This window comes from Triplophysa rosa, linkage group LG9, assembly GCF_024868665.1.
Source record: "Triplophysa rosa linkage group LG9, Trosa_1v2, whole genome shotgun sequence".
In the NCBI taxonomy this organism is placed as follows: domain Eukaryota; kingdom Metazoa; phylum Chordata; class Actinopteri; order Cypriniformes; family Nemacheilidae; genus Triplophysa; species Triplophysa rosa.
In genome coordinates, this window is record NC_079898.1 from 1490464 (window position 1) to 1509901 (window position 19438).

The 19438-nt window shown below is 43.6% G+C and overlaps 1 protein-coding gene across 1 annotated transcript in view; it reads right to left on the reverse strand.

Moving 5' to 3' along the window:
* slc30a6 (solute carrier family 30 member 6) overlaps window positions 1–19438 on the reverse strand; it is a 75716-nt gene that overhangs the window by 41434 nt on the left and 14844 nt on the right. The window contains exon 3 of the mRNA XM_057342860.1: window positions 19251–19337. Coding sequence (XP_057198843.1) covers window positions 19251–19337 — 87 coding nt within the window. The remainder of the gene's footprint in view (window positions 1–19250; window positions 19338–19438) is intronic.

Genomic DNA, 19438 nt, shown 5'->3' on the forward strand with positions numbered 1-19438 from the left:
CCTTTTAAAAAGTTAGAAAAGTTGACTCTGAAAACCATGTTTTCCGAGATGAATAGGTCGAGAGATTTGCATTTATTCTTCCTGCATCGACATGCACGAGGCCGGTTTGTTTCATTTGCTCGGAGTCTGTTGCGGTTGTCAAAAGTGGAAACCTTAAACGGCATTATGAAGCTAGACATAGACACTATGAAGAAACTTACCCGTCCGAGGTAAGGACACGGAAAATATATTAGCTCAAAGCCCAGTAGTAGCGATCTACATGGGTCCTCTCTCACTCACTTACCGCCCAACAATGAGCATATGAATGTTCATTAAGAATACAGTGGATCTTAGGAAAACATAACAAGCCCTTTACTGATGGGAAAATAGTAAAAGAGTGCATGAAGGCTGCATGTGAAACACGTTTAGAAGGAAAATAAAGACATGAACTAAAAGAAAATATTAAACAAACCCCCCTTTCAGCTGCAACAGCCACAAGAAGAGCTGAAATGTTATCAGAGGATGTTCAGTCACGACGTGATGCTGCTATTTGTTAATCTCAGTTCAGCAGAAAACAACAACACTTTAGTTTTATTTTATAGTTGTTAATGTTGAAATGAATGTATGTTCAGTTCGGGTTTTAGTTTCATTTTGCACATTTTCCTTCATTATATTGTTGTCAGACATTGTTATGCCGTCGTATAGATATAAAAATACATGTTTATTTCTTTGGTATGCCAAAAACCATCAATTCATGTTTTTAGGTATTTAATTGTCCGGACCTCGGCCGGTAAGGAGGGTTTGTTTACTGGACCTCAAAGCGATTTTAGTTGAAGACTCCTGACCTAAGCGCTACAGCCTTCTTCCGCCACGATCACCTGTTATCTGCGGAACTCAGCCCATAAGGCCTACAGAAAACATAGCGCTGCCTCCATAAAGACTGTTTAAATCCTGCCTATCTCTGCACATCACAAATAACTGACTCTGGAGGGTGCACCACAGCAGCAGATCTTCAGCAGAGACTCAGCAAATGTTACAGCCTGCCGGGAACGGCCAAGCACCAGACCGGATGCCCTGAGACAACATGGAGCTGACCACTTTCGTCGGTTGACTCGAAAGGCGGCGCCCCGTGGAAACCCAGCTGGCACACCTAGGAGCCACTGACCTGTTCCGGCCCAACAGTCATCGAGGCATTCATCTCAACACCATGGACGACACCGTCCAGTAGGGGTGGGAATCTTAAGGCACTTAATGATCCGATCCGATTCCTATTCTGGGAGTACCGATTCGATTCCCAAAACGATTCTTAACATACATTTTTGGTAATTAATTATCCTGCTGTGCAAATACATTACACTTTAGATTTTAACCAAAATTAGAGTTATATGCTTTTCTCACTGAAATAACGACTTGAGGGCAAACTGTATCGTGGCTCAAGTACCTGTAACATCGTGCGAAATCCTTGGTTGTCCACAACGGAGTAAGGGTGCAAATCTTTGGCAATAAAACCTGCCACTGACCGGGTAATTCGCTTCGCCTTTTCAGAATTCGGTGGAAGCTTTGCTACTTGCTCTAGGGTCCTTTGACTGTAACCGGGAGTGTCGTGATTGGAACAGAATGCTGTTTCTCCAGCTCTGAGTGGAACCGTGTAATATGTTTCTTCATATTAGTCGTGTTCCCGAAATATTTGAATTTGGTGCCACAGACTTTGCACACAGTATGGCTTTTATCAACGACACCTTTTTCGTTGTTGTCACAAAATCCAAAATATTGCCACACAGTCGATTTCAAATTTGATGGAGCAGGTCGTAGTTTGTCCATTTTGTCTAAAACGAAGCCGTTCGTCTATCAACGGGTTATTCTGTTTGGCCTGCGCCCACACGCCACACAGTGGTGCAGTGGCAGTTTGAATTGAACTCAGAATCGATTCTGAATTTTTGAGAATCGATTCTGAATCGTTAGATAATGAATCGCGATGCATCGATGCATCGACTTTTTCTCCCACCTCTACTGTCCAGAGAGCAAAACAGTGCAACTACGTCTGAGCCAGCAGAGATCCTGAGGACATCAAAGGAGCTGATTCTACAAGAAACCTCACCAAGAGAATGTAAAAATCCAAATCAGACACTTTTTGACCACGAGTGGCATGAGAAATGAACAACCCTCCAGAATGCCCTCCCTACTGTGAAAAACGTCCAGATCTCTGCAACCTGCTTGTTGACCACAGAGACAGTCATCCTAACACCAGATGAGCATGGCACCCAGACCGCATCTCAGCAGAAGGCTGACTACCCAGAACAGGCCGAGAACCACACACACGGTCATCAACTGAGGTATGACTGAAACAAGAAGTTCCCACACACCTGACCAACAGCTCCACAAGCATGTACACCCCATGTACATATCACGGATGGACACACGCTCTCGCTTCACCAGCAAAGAATTGTTTCGAAGCCTCTAAGAGACTTCAAGCATTACAACAGAATTGGGCTCAAGTACGGGAAGCCAGCCAACTCATCTGAAATGCATTGCCAGGTCACAAAAGTCAGGCATGATATCTCAGCTGATCGCGAGAACTCAGTCAAGGTCGAACCAGCCGATGACCCATACGTTTCCTGCCCTTACATGCCAAAGGCACATCACCAAGTGACATGATGATAGCAGGCACCATACAGGAACTAGGGGCAGATATCTCAGACATCAGCTTTACACTGTTCGCACGCTCTCCACGACAACACCAGCATCAGACATTTTCTCTTCTGTCAAGTGTGTGCAGTTTCCATTAGACTCATGCCTGTCAACCACGGCAACGGCCCAGGACACCCATGTTTTGAACTTGAAATGGAATAACCAATGCTGAACCTGCTACTTACTGGTTCTCGCAAATCTCACAGCCCCATGGGGGGCCCTGTCAAGTGCGAGAACTTTCTACTAGACTAGACCTGCCCAGAGCTTTGCACTCTGGTGAATAAATGAGACTGTAGCACCTGCATTCACCAAAAGAGGTCACTGTTCAGCTCAACACAGTGTGACCAAGACCAAGACCAAGGTAACCTTAAATGACTTCTCTTGCAGGGCTCTAGACTAACTTTTTGCACTGGTTGCACTGGTGCGCCTAACTTTTTTTCTTAGGTGCACCAGCACAAAAGTTAGGTGCACCCAAATTTTCGACCGCATCGCATTTAACAATCGCAGTTATTATCGCAGTAATTAATCGCAGTTTTACAAGTGCACTTTTTTTTTAAATCGCTGTCCATATAGGCAAAATTGACTTGTAAATGATTAACTAACAATCTGGTCAACATAAAGTTCTTCATTTGAAGCACAATTCTACAAGAAAGCAGGGCTCTAGACTAACACTTGAGAGAGGTGGCACTGGTGCTACCAAGTTAATCAGTTGGTGGCACCAGCCCTTAATTTGATAGCACCAGAGTCGTGGGGTGAGGTAAGAAAAAAGAATCACTAAAACTTCATTAAAATGTGTTTAATACATTAATAAATCAAATAGAAATTAATACAAATCATTGTTTATGATTGATTATTTTTATTGTATATGTAAACTCTCTTTCAACACTTTACCATATTTAAAGCACATCTTTCTTAAAGCTACTTTCTTCCTTTATTTGTTGTGAACGACTCCTATAAGAGAACACAATTCCTTTAATATCAGTGAGTGTTTTTGGGCCCGTCCGTTGTTGTTTGATGAACATTATAAACAGAGATCTTTATTATGCTGCTGCCCCTTTAAGAGTTCGCGCAATATACTGGAACACGTGTTTTGTTTCCTAACTGTTTGGTCACGAAACAAACTAAATACCTTTACAAGGGTTCTTCTTAATATGGGAATTTTTAGGTTATTTTGTGTTAATATGTCTGTTTCAGAGTAAGAAGGCGTGAAAGAAAACTCCGTTTAGTATTTTGTGCTCTGACTCTCTGGGCGCGCACATATCTCAAACAACCCGAGAGACCTGAAGGCTTTTAGTGATTATTCTTCATGAAAGCTGCATTGATACACGTTTGGCTTCTATCAATAGCGACTTACAAATAAATAGTATTTAGCGTGATGTATAACGTTTTGTATGCTTTGCAGTATTGTTAGAGATCTTTATACAATAGTTTAGTGCATAAAGTTTTCTGCATTAGCTTCACATGCATACAAAACTTGCAACACATTTCGTTATCTTTGCTGTTTTTTACCTTAGCAGGGGAAATTCTTGTATTCTGCATATTTATTTAAGTTGCAAGATTGAGCGCTTCACTCGTCTGCTCTTTCGGTCCTTTGCCTCTTACCCGTAACCCACGAATTACGTCTTTGGGGGCGGGGTACTGATAGATAAGTGAATGGTTGAAGGAGGGGAGATGAAAATGAGTTACTGAACGCGCAGCTTGCGCAATATAACTGTCACGAAAAGAGGTGGAAGAACCCAGATGCAGGCAGCGGCGATGAAGGGGTTAACAAGGGCTTTATTTAAACAACAAAAACAGAACAAAAACACCCACAATGGGGGAAAACAGAACTAAGAAATATATTTAAAACAAAAGACTTCCCACGAGGGGGCAAAATGAAAACAAGAATAATAAACTAAACTAAAGGACACGACCAAACGTCTTAAAACAAACACGACATGACAGGGTAGAATACAAAACTCACTAAGGGAATCAGGGTAAACCAAACACGAAATCCACAACGAAATCCACAACTCGACACACGGGCAGGAACACACACATTGAACGAAATACACGAGCACAGGACAAAGAAACAAGAGGGTATATGTAGGGAAGACAAACGAGGGATAATTACACGGGGCAGGTGTGGGGCATTAAACACTCAGGGAAAGTTAACAAGGAAACGAGAGGAGCGGGGCCAATGACAAGACACTGGAGAGAACGTATATTATTGTCAAAAGGACAATAATAAGTTTCTCTCCACACATAACCAAAGACTTTGTCATGGCTCTGCTACAGGACCAAGAAAAACATGACTAAGGAAGCAGAGCCATGACAATAACATTTCTGCGCATTAAATTTATAATACGCGAAAATTATATATTGATCAGTTTGACAGTCGCACCGGGCAGGAAAATTTGTCGCAAAATGAGACCATTTAGTCGCAGTCTAGCGTGTCAGAGCATTGGTTATGATTTTCGGACGGATCAGGCCTTAACTTAACATTCTTAATGAAAAAGTTGTCAATCGTTCTTTTCATCTTCTCTCATCATCCGCGGCTACATCCACTCCGTTTATCTGACGGGCCTAGGCTACTCACCTCGCTCTTTCTGACTGCAGCACACACACGTACAGGAATATCTGGACCACGGCCAATCAGAGGGGGGTCCGCCCTTCACTATCTCTGATTAGTTTAGACCACAATATGGGCCTAATGTGTCTGTTGTTGAACCACAGGGAGACTTTCGCAGAGACTTTTTTTCCTTCGAACGGCTGGTCGCACCGGTGTGACCTCAGGATTTTTTAAGTCGCACCATTGAGAAATTAGGTCGCATGTGCAACCAAATTGGTCGCACTCTAGAGCCCTGTCTTGTGATCTAATGCTACATAAAAAAAATTATTAACTTGACCTTCAAGGGGGGCGGGAGGTGCCGTTGGAGGGGCGGGGCGCCCCGCTAAAGTAATGGTAGGGGAAACACTGAACATAGTGAATCATAAGCCAGTCGAGCATTAACACCTGTTCCAGACATCTAGTGTCATCACAAAGGCACACAATATGTTTTCCTTATAAAGTTTTACTTAATCCACGATCCAGTGCACCAGTCTCTGTTTGGAGACAGCCCTCCCCTTCTGCTGTCTCCAAAACAAACAAAGAGCTGCTCAGAGCTCCTGAAGCTCTGAGAAGAGGCGCCACTTAAAGGCGTACAGCCACCTAGTGGCAGGGGCCCTAGCCTGGGTGACGGTCTCCACCACTTCCGGGGGTAGGCCACTCAGGATCTCCTCGTCCCGTCCAGGGGCCAGACATGGACGTTCCAGAGGTCTGGCCTGGGATGCCGTAACGTGCCCTTCCACTGCAAAAGAAGGTCCTTCGTCAGGGGAATCGGCCAGAGGGGAGTTGTCGTCAAGAGCATTAGCTCCAAGAACCAAGTTCGGTTGGGCCAATAGGGCACAACTAGTACCACTTGATGCTCCTCTTCCCTGACCTTGCATAAGACCTGTGCAATGAGGCTCACTGGGGAGAAGGCATACTTCCGCTTGCCCCGCGGCCAGCTGTGCGCTAGGGCATCCATGCCGAGGAGTCCCTCGGTCAGGGAGTACCAAAGCAGGCAATGGGAGGAGTCTGGGGAGGCAAACAGGTCCACCTGCGCCTGGCCGAACCGCTCCCATATGAGCCAGACTGCCCAGGGATGGAGTCGCCACTCTCTGCGAGGTGTCGACTGACGAGAGAGCGCGTCGGCTGTCTGGTTCAGGTCGTTTGGGATAAGTGTGGCTCGCAGGGAGCTGATCACTTGCTGACTCCACAGGAGGAGGCGTCGGGCGAGTCTTGTTCGATGGCTGGCAATGTGGATCCCTCGCCGTGGGGAAGCTCCCAGGGTGGAGATCGGCTCTGCTGACTTACCTACCTGGCGATAATGTAGCACAACGCACCATCGAGGGCTGCTGATTATCCTCGACATTGGGTCTCGCCGTTACGCAACGTCGAGTTGCCAACCACCATCGTGTAGAGGGTGAGAGCGGCTGTGATAAACACCCAGCGAGAGAGGAAACTCCCTTTGAGANAGTGGGCTTTTGGGACGGGGCAGGAACCGTCCCGGATCGACCACCCAGTGATGGAATGGCTGGGGTCGGGCCCGATGGTATTCTCGATCTCCCTGGGGTCTTCCCATGAGGGCCGCTTCTGCTTTCCCCATCAGCAGCCGCGGCGATGGTCTCCTCAGGTGTGGGACATTAAACACTCAGGGAAAGTTAACAAGGAAACGAGAGGAGCGGGGCCAATGACAAGACACTGGAGAGAACGTATATTATTGTCAAAAGGACAATAATAAGTTTCTCTCCACACATAACCAAAGACTTTGTCATGGCTCTGCTACAGGACCAAGAAAAACATGACTAAGGAAGCAGAGCCATGACAATAACATTTCTGCGCATTAAATTTATAATACGCGAAAATTATATATTGATCAGTTTGACAGTCGCACCGGGCAGGAAAATTTGTCGCAAAATGAGACCATTTAGTCGCAGTCTAGCGTGTCAGAGCATTGGTTATGATTTTCGGACGGATCAGGCCTTAACTTAACATTCTTAATGAAAAAGTTGTCAATCGTTCTTTTCATCTTCTCTCATCATCCGCGGCTACATCCACTCCGTTTATCTGACGGGCCTAGGCTACTCACCTCGCTCTTTCTGACTGCAGCACACACACGTACAGGAATATCTGGACCACGGCCAATCAGAGGGGGGTCCGCCCTTCACTATCTCTGATTAGTTTAGACCACAATATGGGCCTAATGTGTCTGTTGTTGAACCACAGGGAGACTTTCGCAGAGACTTTTTTTCCTTCGAACGGCTGGTCGCACCGGTGTGACCTCAGGATTTTTTAAGTCGCACCATTGAGAAATTAGGTCGCATGTGCAACCAAATTGGTCGCACTCTAGAGCCCTGTCTTGTGATCTAATGCTACATAAAAAAAATTATTAACTTGACCTTCAAGGGGGGCGGGAGGTGCCGTTGGAGGGGCGGGGCGCCCCGCTAAAGTAATGGTAGGGGAAACACTGAACATAGTGAATCATAAGCCAGTCGAGCATTAACACCTGTTCCAGACATCTAGTGTCATCACAAAGGCACACAATATGTTTTCCTTATAAAGTTTTACTTAATCCACGATCCAGTGCACCAGTCTCTGTTTGGAGACAGCCCTCCCCTTCTGCTGTCTCCAAAACAAACAAAGAGCTGCTCAGAGCTCCTGAAGCTCTGAGAAGAGGCGCCACTTAAAGGCGTACAGCCACCTAGTGGCAGGGGCCCTAGCCTGGGTGACGGTCTCCACCACTTCCGGGGGTAGGCCACTCAGGATCTCCTCGTCCCGTCCAGGGGCCAGACATGGACGTTCCAGAGGTCTGGCCTGGGATGCCGTAACGTGCCCTTCCACTGCAAAAGAAGGTCCTTCGTCAGGGGAATCGGCCAGAGGGGAGTTGTCGTCAAGAGCATTAGCTCCAAGAACCAAGTTCGGTTGGGCCAATAGGGCACAACTAGTACCACTTGATGCTCCTCTTCCCTGACCTTGCATAAGACCTGTGCAATGAGGCTCACTGGGGAGAAGGCATACTTCCGCTTGCCCCGCGGCCAGCTGTGCGCTAGGGCATCCATGCCGAGGAGTCCCTCGGTCAGGGAGTACCAAAGCAGGCAATGGGAGGAGTCTGGGGAGGCAAACAGGTCCACCTGCGCCTGGCCGAACCGCTCCCATATGAGCCAGACTGCCCAGGGATGGAGTCGCCACTCTCTGCGAGGTGTCGACTGACGAGAGAGCGCGTCGGCTGTCTGGTTCAGGTCGTTTGGGATAAGTGTGGCTCGCAGGGAGCTGATCACTTGCTGACTCCACAGGAGGAGGCGTCGGGCGAGTCTTGTTCGATGGCTGGCAATGTGGATCCCTCGCCGTGGGGAAGCTCCCAGGGTGGAGATCGGCTCTGCTGACTTACCTACCTGGCGATAATGTAGCACAACGCACCATCGAGGGCTGCTGATTATCCTCGACATTGGGTCTCGCCGTTACGCAACGTCGAGTTGCCAACCACCATCGTGTAGAGGGTGAGAGCGGCTGTGATAAACACCCAGCGAGAGAGGAAACTCCCTTTGAGATGTGGGCTGTTGGGACGGGGCAGGAACTGTCCCGGATCGACCACCCAGCGATGGGATGGCTGGGGTCGGGCCTGATGGTATTCTCGATCTCCCTGGGGTCTTCCCATGAGGTCCGCTTCTGCTTTCGCCGCAGCTGCTGATGAGGTGGTGGTCTCCTCCTTGACGTCTTCTTCCGGGGGGCCGCCTGAGGGGATGCCGGAACCAGAGGGCTTCGAAGAGGACCAGGGCTGCTGGGAAGCAGACGGTGCACGGGACTCGCGAGATGGGTGCGTCGAGAAAGCGGACCTTCTCGGCGTCACTCACCTATGCAAGGTTCGGCCAGAGTTGTCTCTCATGGACCACAAGTGTGGACATCGCCCGACCCAGGGCCCGCGCGGTAACCTTAGTCGCCCGTAGAGCGAGCCGCGAGCGCTGGGAGAGGCAATGCGGGCACTGCAGCCCAACGCTCAAGGCAGCCGAGGGAGGGAGCTCCGAGGAATTGTCGAAGTCAGATGTCAGTAAGTCACCCTCCGATGCTGCAAGGGACATCTCATCATAACGCACTATTTCTGAATACGTGGTTCAGGAACAAGATGGTGGGACCATCTCCTGGGGAATGGTCAGACGAGCGAGACGAGGTGCGAACGGTCCGCGAGCCAGTGGTTGACGGATTAACGCTCACAGTAATCCTCATATCACCCTCGCTGCTCGCAGTAGCGGACGGCAGAGCCGTAGCCCTGTTGTCACGGAACGGGAAGCAGACGAGGTGGTGGCTGAGTCCCGTGGGAATACAGCCACCCGTGAACGCAATGTCTGAATCGTCAACCGCCCGCAGTGCAGGCAGGACGTATCCACAACGTCTGCCCCAGCGTGCTGGAAGCAGACATCGTGTCCGTCCCCCTCCTCGATGAGTGTGTTGCACCCACGAGAACAGCGGGACATGCCACATTCTTCTTTTAGAGAAAAGAACTTGAACACTTCTGGCACTGCCGAGACACCCAGGGGAAGTCGCCGTAGGAAGGGACAGTCCGCTGCACCACGTCGTAAGATTCCAGCAGTAATTCGGCGCAGAGTTTGAAGTCTCAAAGTTAATCCAGTGTGAAGGCTCCGAAGAACAAAAGGTGAATGAATGCAGCACGCCGTCTCCCTTTTATACCCGGATATCCGGGGGAGGAGTCCGGCATGCAAATTTCATTTACCAATTTCATTGGCCTTTTCTAAAATAGTCGGAAGCGATAGGTTCTCAAGAACGAACCCCATCTGTCGGTTCGACACAACGCCGAGAGACCGACAGAAAGGGAACCACATTTCTGTCAAATTTGAATTGTAATAAACACTACCTGTTGTCAAAAAACCGAGCCGTAATCTCACGTTAAGCGTTTTCTCCTCCATAGAAGTCCATTATAAGGCAAAAGTTCAGCTCAAGGCAGCGCAAACTGAAGTTAGACAGCTAGCTAACAAACAAACAAACACACACACACACACACACACACACACACACACACACACACACACACAAAGCAGTTTATCCTTTCCAGAATGTTTACTTCTGTGATGCTTTCTCATTTTTTTTGTAAAACTGACATACAATAAACAAGATCTACATATAAATGCGTGCACTGCAATCTGCACATGGGTGTACATGTGATGCAATGGGAATTTCTTTCATTATCATATTAAATCCATCACAGTTTAACTTCCATGAATCAATATGATGTTAACACATAATAGGAATGCTTACAGATATATTTACCGGCAAATCTTTCTCCAAGGCGAACATTGTTTGCATGGTGACCCGAAACTAATACACCATTATAATGGAACACGCACTTAAGTGAAACTAAACGTTGTCAGTCTCTCTTTGCAATTTATTCACAGCGCTCTGCGCTCATGGTTTAAAGAAATTACACCGCGGGACGCGAGGGTTTCGATCACGGGTTTAAGATAATAGAAATGGGATTAACACATTCTCATCTCTCAGCACAGAAGTGAAGTAAAAGAAGTGACGGTTTGGAATTCGTTGCGGAGGTTTGTTTAACTGTTATGCTGGGCTGGAATTTGTGAAAGTAGTTCCCCAGTTCCTTTAATAACCGTAGGGTTTTAAAGACACTCCTATGTTGTTTCTGATTTATCTACACACGCGTGCCGTCGACCTGTTGTATAAATGCAATATCTCTCTCGTAGTTGTGTATATAGCGCTCTTATATCATCGGCTGTCATTGCCTCTGGCCTAAGCCCAGCCATGCTGATATAAGAACACTATATACACTCCTACTGGAGCGATATTGCATTTGTAGAGAATTTAACATAATCCAAATGGTCGCAGTCATTGAAAGAAGAGCCATCAACCCCCCTTCACTCCCCTTTCTCCTGGTTTCTTGATACGATCTTCAAAAGACCAGAGTCAAAACCTCTCACTGAGAGTGTTGATTACCTTTTGTTTCTCTGTTGGATATTTTACGACTCCTAAGCTTCAAAGCAGAGGGGAGAAGTCTCTCGGTCTAATCTGAAACTTGGCTAACCAGAGAAACTTCTCTGACAAATAGGAACGTGTGATTCAATTGTCCTTTTCTATAAATATATCTAAATATCTAGGTTATATGTTGTCGCTCCTGCCATTTTTTAATAATCTGTAATTGTTAAATAGGCAAATTAATTCAGGCTTTGTTTGTATTCGTACCGCCGAATGAATCATGTCTTGATGCACTTCAAACCTTAGCATATTTGATATATAAATGTTTGTCTCCTCCTTGTTTCCTCCTTGTTTATATACATTGTGTGACCATAGAACACTTTCTTTTCATTATGTTATAATTGGAATGATATCTCATAAAGATGCAAATTAGCTGTTTAGTGGACAAAGAACCTCTTCCCTGCTCAACTCTGATTGGTCGATTCAAACTCAGGTGGGCATGCCCACAACTTTCGGCAGGACTGCCTTCTGAAACCTTTTGAACAATTCCATCCTTACATGTGCATACGGATATCGGTCCAGCACAGAGCTTGCAAGTATCCGTTTCTATTTATAGAATAGCTGCGCTAGGTCTGTGCCTCTTTGTTAAAGATGATTTTTATTGGTGTTCAGAAACTCTCTCTCTCTCTCTCTCTCTCTCTCTCTCTCTCTCTCTCTCTCTGTGCGCATGAGCGGGGTGAGTGTGGAGTTGGCGTGTGTGAGAGTGTGGCGACACGTGTGAGTTTATTCTTTTTCATACTGTCTCTGCTGTACGCCTTGGTTTAAACTTTAAAAGACTATATACAAAGAAAAGTTAAAGAGTTAGGCGTTTGATTTTGTGGGGCGCTGTGCTGGTCTTGTGCTGGTCGACAATGGCGGACCCAAGCCAAACTTTCATGCAGGCACGGAATAAAACTCGCGCCTGTGATGAAATGCTCTGTGGAGGAGTGTAGTTTGGCTGTTGGTGAAGTTGTTGGTTTCGAGAGCATATTGTCTGCCTCACGAATGAACAGTGCTGTTGTTATTTTTCTCGATACCATTGAGAAAGTTAACAGCGCAGTTCAGAGTGGTGTAGTAATTGAGGACACGTTTACCCCGGTAATTCCGCTGGTTCAGCCAGCAAAAAGAGCCATACTATTGAATGTTCCACCTTTTATTAAGGATGAACTTTTGATCAATGAACTTTCAAGACATGGCAAAGTTATGTCTCAAATTAAAAGAATTCCATTAGGGTGTAAATCGCCATTGCTGAAACACGTTGTGTGCTTTAGACGACAGATATACCTGTATATGATCTTAAAACCCGATGTGGATGAATTAAATGTGGTTTTCAAATTTAGATTCGACGGGTTTGAGTATGTTGTGTTTGCAACATCTGATGTTATGAGGTGTTTTGGATGCGGGCAAGAGGGCCATATTAGGCGTGCGTGTCCTGAGAGAGTGCATGAGTCAAGTTTTGAGCCAGGAATGAGCGGAGAAACAGCGAGCATTATCTCCGCTGTTAGAGACGATGGGGCTAATATTGCAGCTCATGAGTCAGTTTCTGAGCCAGGAACAATCGGGGAAAAAGCGAGCGTTACCTCCGCTGTTGGAGACGATGGGGCTAATATTGCTGTGCAAAGTACAGTGAGTACTAGAAAAAATGATGCCACGTTTGTTAGTGGCGGGGGAGAAAATGTAAAGAGTGTTGAAGATACAGTGTCAATGGATGTTGTTGAGCCAATAGTGGCGGAAGAAGAGATAGTGACAGATATTGTTGATGATGAGACCATTTTTAAAATACCTGTCACTAAGCGGAAAAAAGTTACAAAGAGTAGTGTAACAGCAAAAATGAGCAGACCAACAAGAAAAGTTTTTGATAAGATTGATGACACTGAGGGCAGCACGATTGAGGATTCTGATGGTGAAGTAATGGATAATAAAGCAGAACGAAGTAGACGTAGTGATTACAATTTTGACAAAATAAAGTCTTTTCTGCAGAGAACTAAAAATGTGAAGAATGTCCAGTTTGGAAGTTTTTTTGCAGACCGTAGAATGTTTATTAACTCTGTAACAGTGTTATTGAGAGGTGAAGGGGGAGACCACTTTACAGTACCAGAGATTTACAGATTAAAAAAATTGGTTTCCAAATTCAAAAAAGAACTACAAACTGAAGATGGCTTTGACACAACATAATCACCGCTTTTTTATACTTTTGTTTTGTTTGTGTCTTCTCATACCTTTTTTATGAGGGTGAGCTCTCTTAATTTGAATGGGGCTCGAGATATGCAAAAAAGGGCCTTGTTGGTTGAGCTTATCAAGCAAAGGAATATTGATGTGTTGTTTGTCCAAGAAACACATAGTGATGATATTAATGAAATTGATTGGAAAAAAGAATGGGATGGCGAAGTTTTACTCTCTCATTTGAGTTCTGTTAGTGGAGGGGTGGCTGTTCTTTTTGCCAAGAATTTTCTGCCCTTTTCATGTGAGGTTGAGCATGTGATACCTGGTAGATTGTTATTTATAAAAGCGCAGTTTGAAAAATGTAAGGTCAATTTTATTAATGTTTATGCTCCCACAAATGGCAACGAAAGAGTGTTCTTTCTCAAAGAAGTGAATACAGTTGTACAGAGCTGTAGCTCTGATGAATTGTTGTTTTTGGGTGGGGATTTTAATTGTACACATAACTATAGACTAGATAGGAACCATATGGAACCTCATGTTGCCTCAAGTCGTGCTTTGAATGAACTGATTGTGACACACAGCCTATGTGATATTTGGAGATCTCAATAATAATGTTAAACAGTATACTTGGGCACATAGTAGAGACAATTGTATGTCACTAGCCAGGTTGGATAAGATTTATTGTTTTAAGCATCATTTTAATGTTATGAAAAGTTGTTCTATTACTCCAACTAGTTTTTCTGATCATTGTCTTGTCACATGTAATGCTTTTATAGCCAATACGCAGTTAAAGAGCGCATACTGGCATTTTAATGCATCTCTGTTAAGTGATCATCGTTTTAAGGATGTTTTTATTTCTTTTTGGAATAACTTTAAACAGAGGAAACAATGTTTTAAAAATTTACGCCAGTGGTGGGATTGTGGAAAAGTTGAAGTGAAAGCACTTTGTCAACAGTATACTTTCAATGTTTCTCTGGACATCGCTAGATCAATGAAAAAGCTTGAAGCTGAAATAATGGAAGTACAAGGTTTAGTGGAGGTTAAGGGGAAGGGGAGACATTTTGAAACCCTTAAAACTAAGACATCTACTCTTGCGGATTTGCTCAGCATTAAAGCACAAGGCGCTTTGGTCCGCTCACGTTTTCAGAATTTAATTTCAGAAAATTTTAATTTAAAATTTTCTTCAGCCTTGAAAGAAAGAATGGACAGAGTCGGTATATTCACTCTTTGCGCTCAGAGGATGGGCAAGGACTTACACAGACATCTGAAATTAGGAGAAGAGCTGTGCAGTTCTATGGTGAGCTCTATAGTAGTGAACACAAGCAAAATGAGGAGTTGTCTGCTAGTTTCTACGAAGGACTGCCGAATGTCTTGGAGGACTCAAAGGCAGATCTAGAGAAACCTCTTTCTGAAGGGGAACTTCTGAATGCTCTGAAGGACATGGAGAATGGAAAAGCCCCTGGTATAGATGGGCTTCCTGTTGAATTTTATAAAACATTTTGGTCTGTAATGGGCACAGACCTATTGGCGGTCCTAAATGAAAGTTTGTCTGGTGGCTCTTTGCCTCTGAGCTGTAGGAGGGCAGTGATTACATTGCTTCCAAAAAAGGGTGATTTGCAGGAGATTACAAACTGGCGACCTGTAATGACATTTACATGTCATTGACATGTAATGGTTATGGTGAATGGGCAGGAATATGTTTGACAATTTGGTCTCTGTTGTTAATGATTTTGGGGAAATTTCAGCTGCAAAAGTTAGCTGGGAGAAAAGTGAAGCAGTAATTGTTGGAAAATGGGAGGAAGGGCCACCAAGATTACCTGGTGGGTTGATTTGGAAGAGGGAAGGTTTTAAGTACTTGGGTGTTTATCTTGGGGATTCAAATACACAACAAAGGAATTGGGAAGGAGTAATTGAAAAAATGGAAGGTAAACTAAAGAAATGGAAATGGATTCATTTAGAATTGTCTTTTAGAGGGAGGGTTCTAATTGTTAATAATCTGGTCGCCTCAACATTGTGGTATAGATTAGCTTGTATTGATCCACCTCCTGGATTATTGTCCCATTTACAGACAATTTTAGTGAACTTTTTTTGGGGACAATCTACACTGGATCCCTCAAAGTGTTATCTTTCTTCCGAAAGAAGAGGGGGGACAAGGACTGGTACATCTACCAAGTAGGCACGCCACCTTTCGCCTGCAATTTATTCAGAAGTTTTTGACTGGTCCTGTGAATTTGGTGTGGAGAAAGATGGCGGAATTAATTCTACAAATTGTAGATGGACTGGGATTGGATGCTACACTGTTTCTCTTGGATGCTAAACAGCTACGACTGGCTGGAATACCTCAGTTTTACCGTGGACTTTTTAAAGTGTGGGGACTTTTAAATGTTTGCAAGTTGGAGGCAACCAAATCTGTGTACTGGCTATTAAAAGAACCTCTTATCAAAGGAGCTTGTATGGATATTGCCTGAGAGAAGTTTCCTGGATTTACGTAAACGTTATGTGCTTCCAAGGCTGTGACATTGAGGCACATAGTTAATGTTGCTGGACCTGAGATGAGCAATATAGATGCAGTGGCCACATTGCTGGGTCAAAGGTCAATACGTCACACATTAAACATAGTAGAGTTGTGGAAGTCAAGGTTGACAAATGAGGAACTGTCTTTAATAAAGGATTTTAAGAGTGGAAGAGTTATTATGGACTCAAAAGACCCTTTTCCAAAACTGGGGATTACACCAGATCTTAAAGAAATGTCTGGTCCTTTGTTGGATCTCAATGGACTGGACAATTTAGATTTGTACAAAGTTGAAGGGAAAGTTATGTATAAGTGTTTTGTTAAAGTTTTAAATAAAGGAACATTAAATGGGAGGACTGATACAGTTTGGAGGGACAAACTTGGGATGAAGGATGAAATAAAACCTGTATGGAGGGTGCTGTATAAACCACCATTGATAAAACGATCTGGCGACTTACAATGGAGGATATTACATGGGGCTGTGGCTGTTAATGCATTTGTTTCAAATATTAATCCAACTGTTGATGATAAATGTGTTTTCTGTGATTCTAGGGAAACTGTTTTTCATTGTTTTTTAGAGTGTGTAAGACTTCAGATGTTGTTTAACTTTTTGAAGTTGCTATGTGGAAAATGTGGGGTGAAGTTTACACCTGGTGTTTTTATTTTGGGGGCAGGGTACAACCAAAAGCAGAGGATTAAATGGCAAATGATTAATTTTCTGTTTGGACAAGCCAAGCTGGCAATTTACAAAACAATGAAGAACAGAATAGAGAATAAAAATAGTCAAGAAATTATACCTTTATTGAAAGCTCTTGTTAAATCAAGAATTGTTGTGGAGTTCAATTACTACAAAGCTATGAATGATATTGAAAATTTTAAATTGCAGTGGTGTTATAACTGTTTGTTTTGTACTGTGGTGGAGGAGGAGTTGGCTTTTGATTTTATGTGGATTTAATATTATTAATGTTAGTATGAATCTTCAGGTCCTTATTGTTATAATGTAAATAAAGTTTTGTTAACAATCAAAACTCTCTCTCTATCTCTCTCTCTCTCTCTCTCTCTCAGCACTTCCTAGCTCATTTGTGTTTCATGTATTTGTTTGTTTTATGCGATCGTCATCGTTTTTACCATGTAGAGTAAAGTTTAATAAACAACCATATATATTCATTTGTGATGGGTTTTCTGTATTCACGCTCACAAACTTGGTCCCTTTTACTGTGTTTTGATTTACGCTACCTTTGCTATAAATCCTGTTTGGTAAAGTCACGTTACTTATGGCCATGAGATAATGTAAAGTATATAATATCATTGAGGCATTCGCTGGACGAATGCATACAAGTATTGTAATGCTTTACATTACAAATCAGAGACGGTAAAATATGTATATTCGATCACGATTATTATACGTATTTTCCTTTGAGCTAAACTAATTCCTTGACTAAAATTGATGATTTAAATAACTCATTTCATGGATGTGATCTTGAAAGATCTGGTGGAGAACCATATTTGGTGAGCTTTACTCATCAATATAATAACGTTAGCTAAAACCGCTATACATTATTTAATCATTTGTTTTACCTGGTCGTTGTTCTATGTACCGACCTATTGGCGGGTCCTAAATGAAAGTTTTGTCTGGTGGCTCTTTTGCCTCTGAGCTGTAGGGAGGGCAGTGATTACATTGCTTCCAAAAAAAGGGTGAATTCCTTGACTAAAATTGATGATTTAAATAACTAATTTCATGGATGTGATCTTGAAAGATCTGGTGGAGAACCATATTTGGTGAGCTTTACTCATCAATATAATAACGTTAGCTAAAACCGCTATACATTATTTAATCATTTGTTTTACCTGGTCGTTGTTCTATGTACCTGAACCTTAAAATGTAAGCCTTAAAGTGGTCATTTTACACAGCTAAAACAAATATTATTGTTTGCTTTAGATGTATTACAATGTGTATACACGATTTAAGGTTAAAAAACGCTGTATTTTCCACATACCGTGCATGTTTGTATCGCCTCTTAGCCCCGCCTCCCTGAAACGAGAGGATATTTTACAAAGCTCATCGCTCTGAAAAGCGAGGTGTGCTATGATTGGCCAGTTCACTACTGCGTAGTGATTGGTGGAATACTGCAATTGTGTGACGGAAATGTAATGCCTCTTACCATATTCGGAACATCAGGTTTCAAAGCTAATGACAGGTGATAAAATGGCATCGATACTTCCAACCATTCATTTTTGGTGACTCATCTTTTGGCAGAGAAAACAAAGAGGCTTTCTTTTGGCAACAGAACACACAGCGTCTCCACGACATGGCTGCTCCGGCGGCGGTACAATGAGATTTACAAGACCACCCACATTACTTGTGTGTAGATTTGGGCGGTTTTAGTCAAATCACTCCACGAGCTGACGTCAAGTTGTGGGGGTGTGGTTACAGAGGCGTTTTCAGGCAGGTCTGGGTGAGCATTCGCTTCTAGATAAAATACAACTTTTGTTCCGACACTTAAATTTTTGCAATTTCACGTGTCTAATACATGCAAGGGGCAACTTATTACACACAAAAGACAAAGAAAAACACGTACTTCCGGTGAATGACTCCTTTAAGCTATACCTAATAATGGACTCATGCGGGAAAAAACACTTAACGTGAGATTATCGTGTATCAAACAGTTATTAAAAGTTATTAACAGTGTCACGTTTTTGGATACGCTGTTTTGTACTCATTCATTCATGAGTCAGTCGCTGTACTGTAACCTGAACGTGCCCCCATTCCCATAAATATGCATGTGCCATTGCCATGGATTAAAGTTCTTACGGTGAGTTTTTCAAGATGTTTAAGACAAACGCAGAACTGCACTGCGCATGTGCACATGGTAATCTTAAATCCGAATGAGAAATTACTCTGATACAAGCGTTTACATGCTTCATTTTTTCCCTCTTGATGGTTTAGGTCCGCACCACCCCTTATCAATCCCATCAAAATTTCAATCGGATAGGCCTAAATTGGATCCTTTAAGGTTTTTAGATGAGGGCTTTTCAGTCTGAATGAGCACTCAATCTGATTACAAGTAGATTATTTGGTTGCACATAAACATAGCTATTGACTTAGTGGTTTTTTAAGTATCAATAATTATCATAATCCACATACTCATATTGACTGTGATCATTTCACTCACCAATAATCGTGTTAAATAATCGTGATTTCAATGTTGACCAAAATAATCAGGATGATCATTTTCCCAAAGTTGAGCAGTACTAGTTCTACCTCAAAAACAAGTTCATGTTCAGTTCATGTCCTGATTGGCTGTTTGAGAGACTTAAATTTGATGTACATAAATGTAAAGCATTTCAAAAAACTGATGCACCTACCCGTCTGTTAGAGGCAACCAAGCTAATCTCTTGGAAAAACTTCCCCAGGATGGACCTGTGAGTTTTCCGGAATGGATGTATCGTGCCCTACAGGTGAGAAAAGACCAAAATGAGAGTTAACTTCTTAGTATGTACAGACGTGCTCAAATTTGTTGGTACCCTTACAGCTCATTGAAATACTGCTTCAT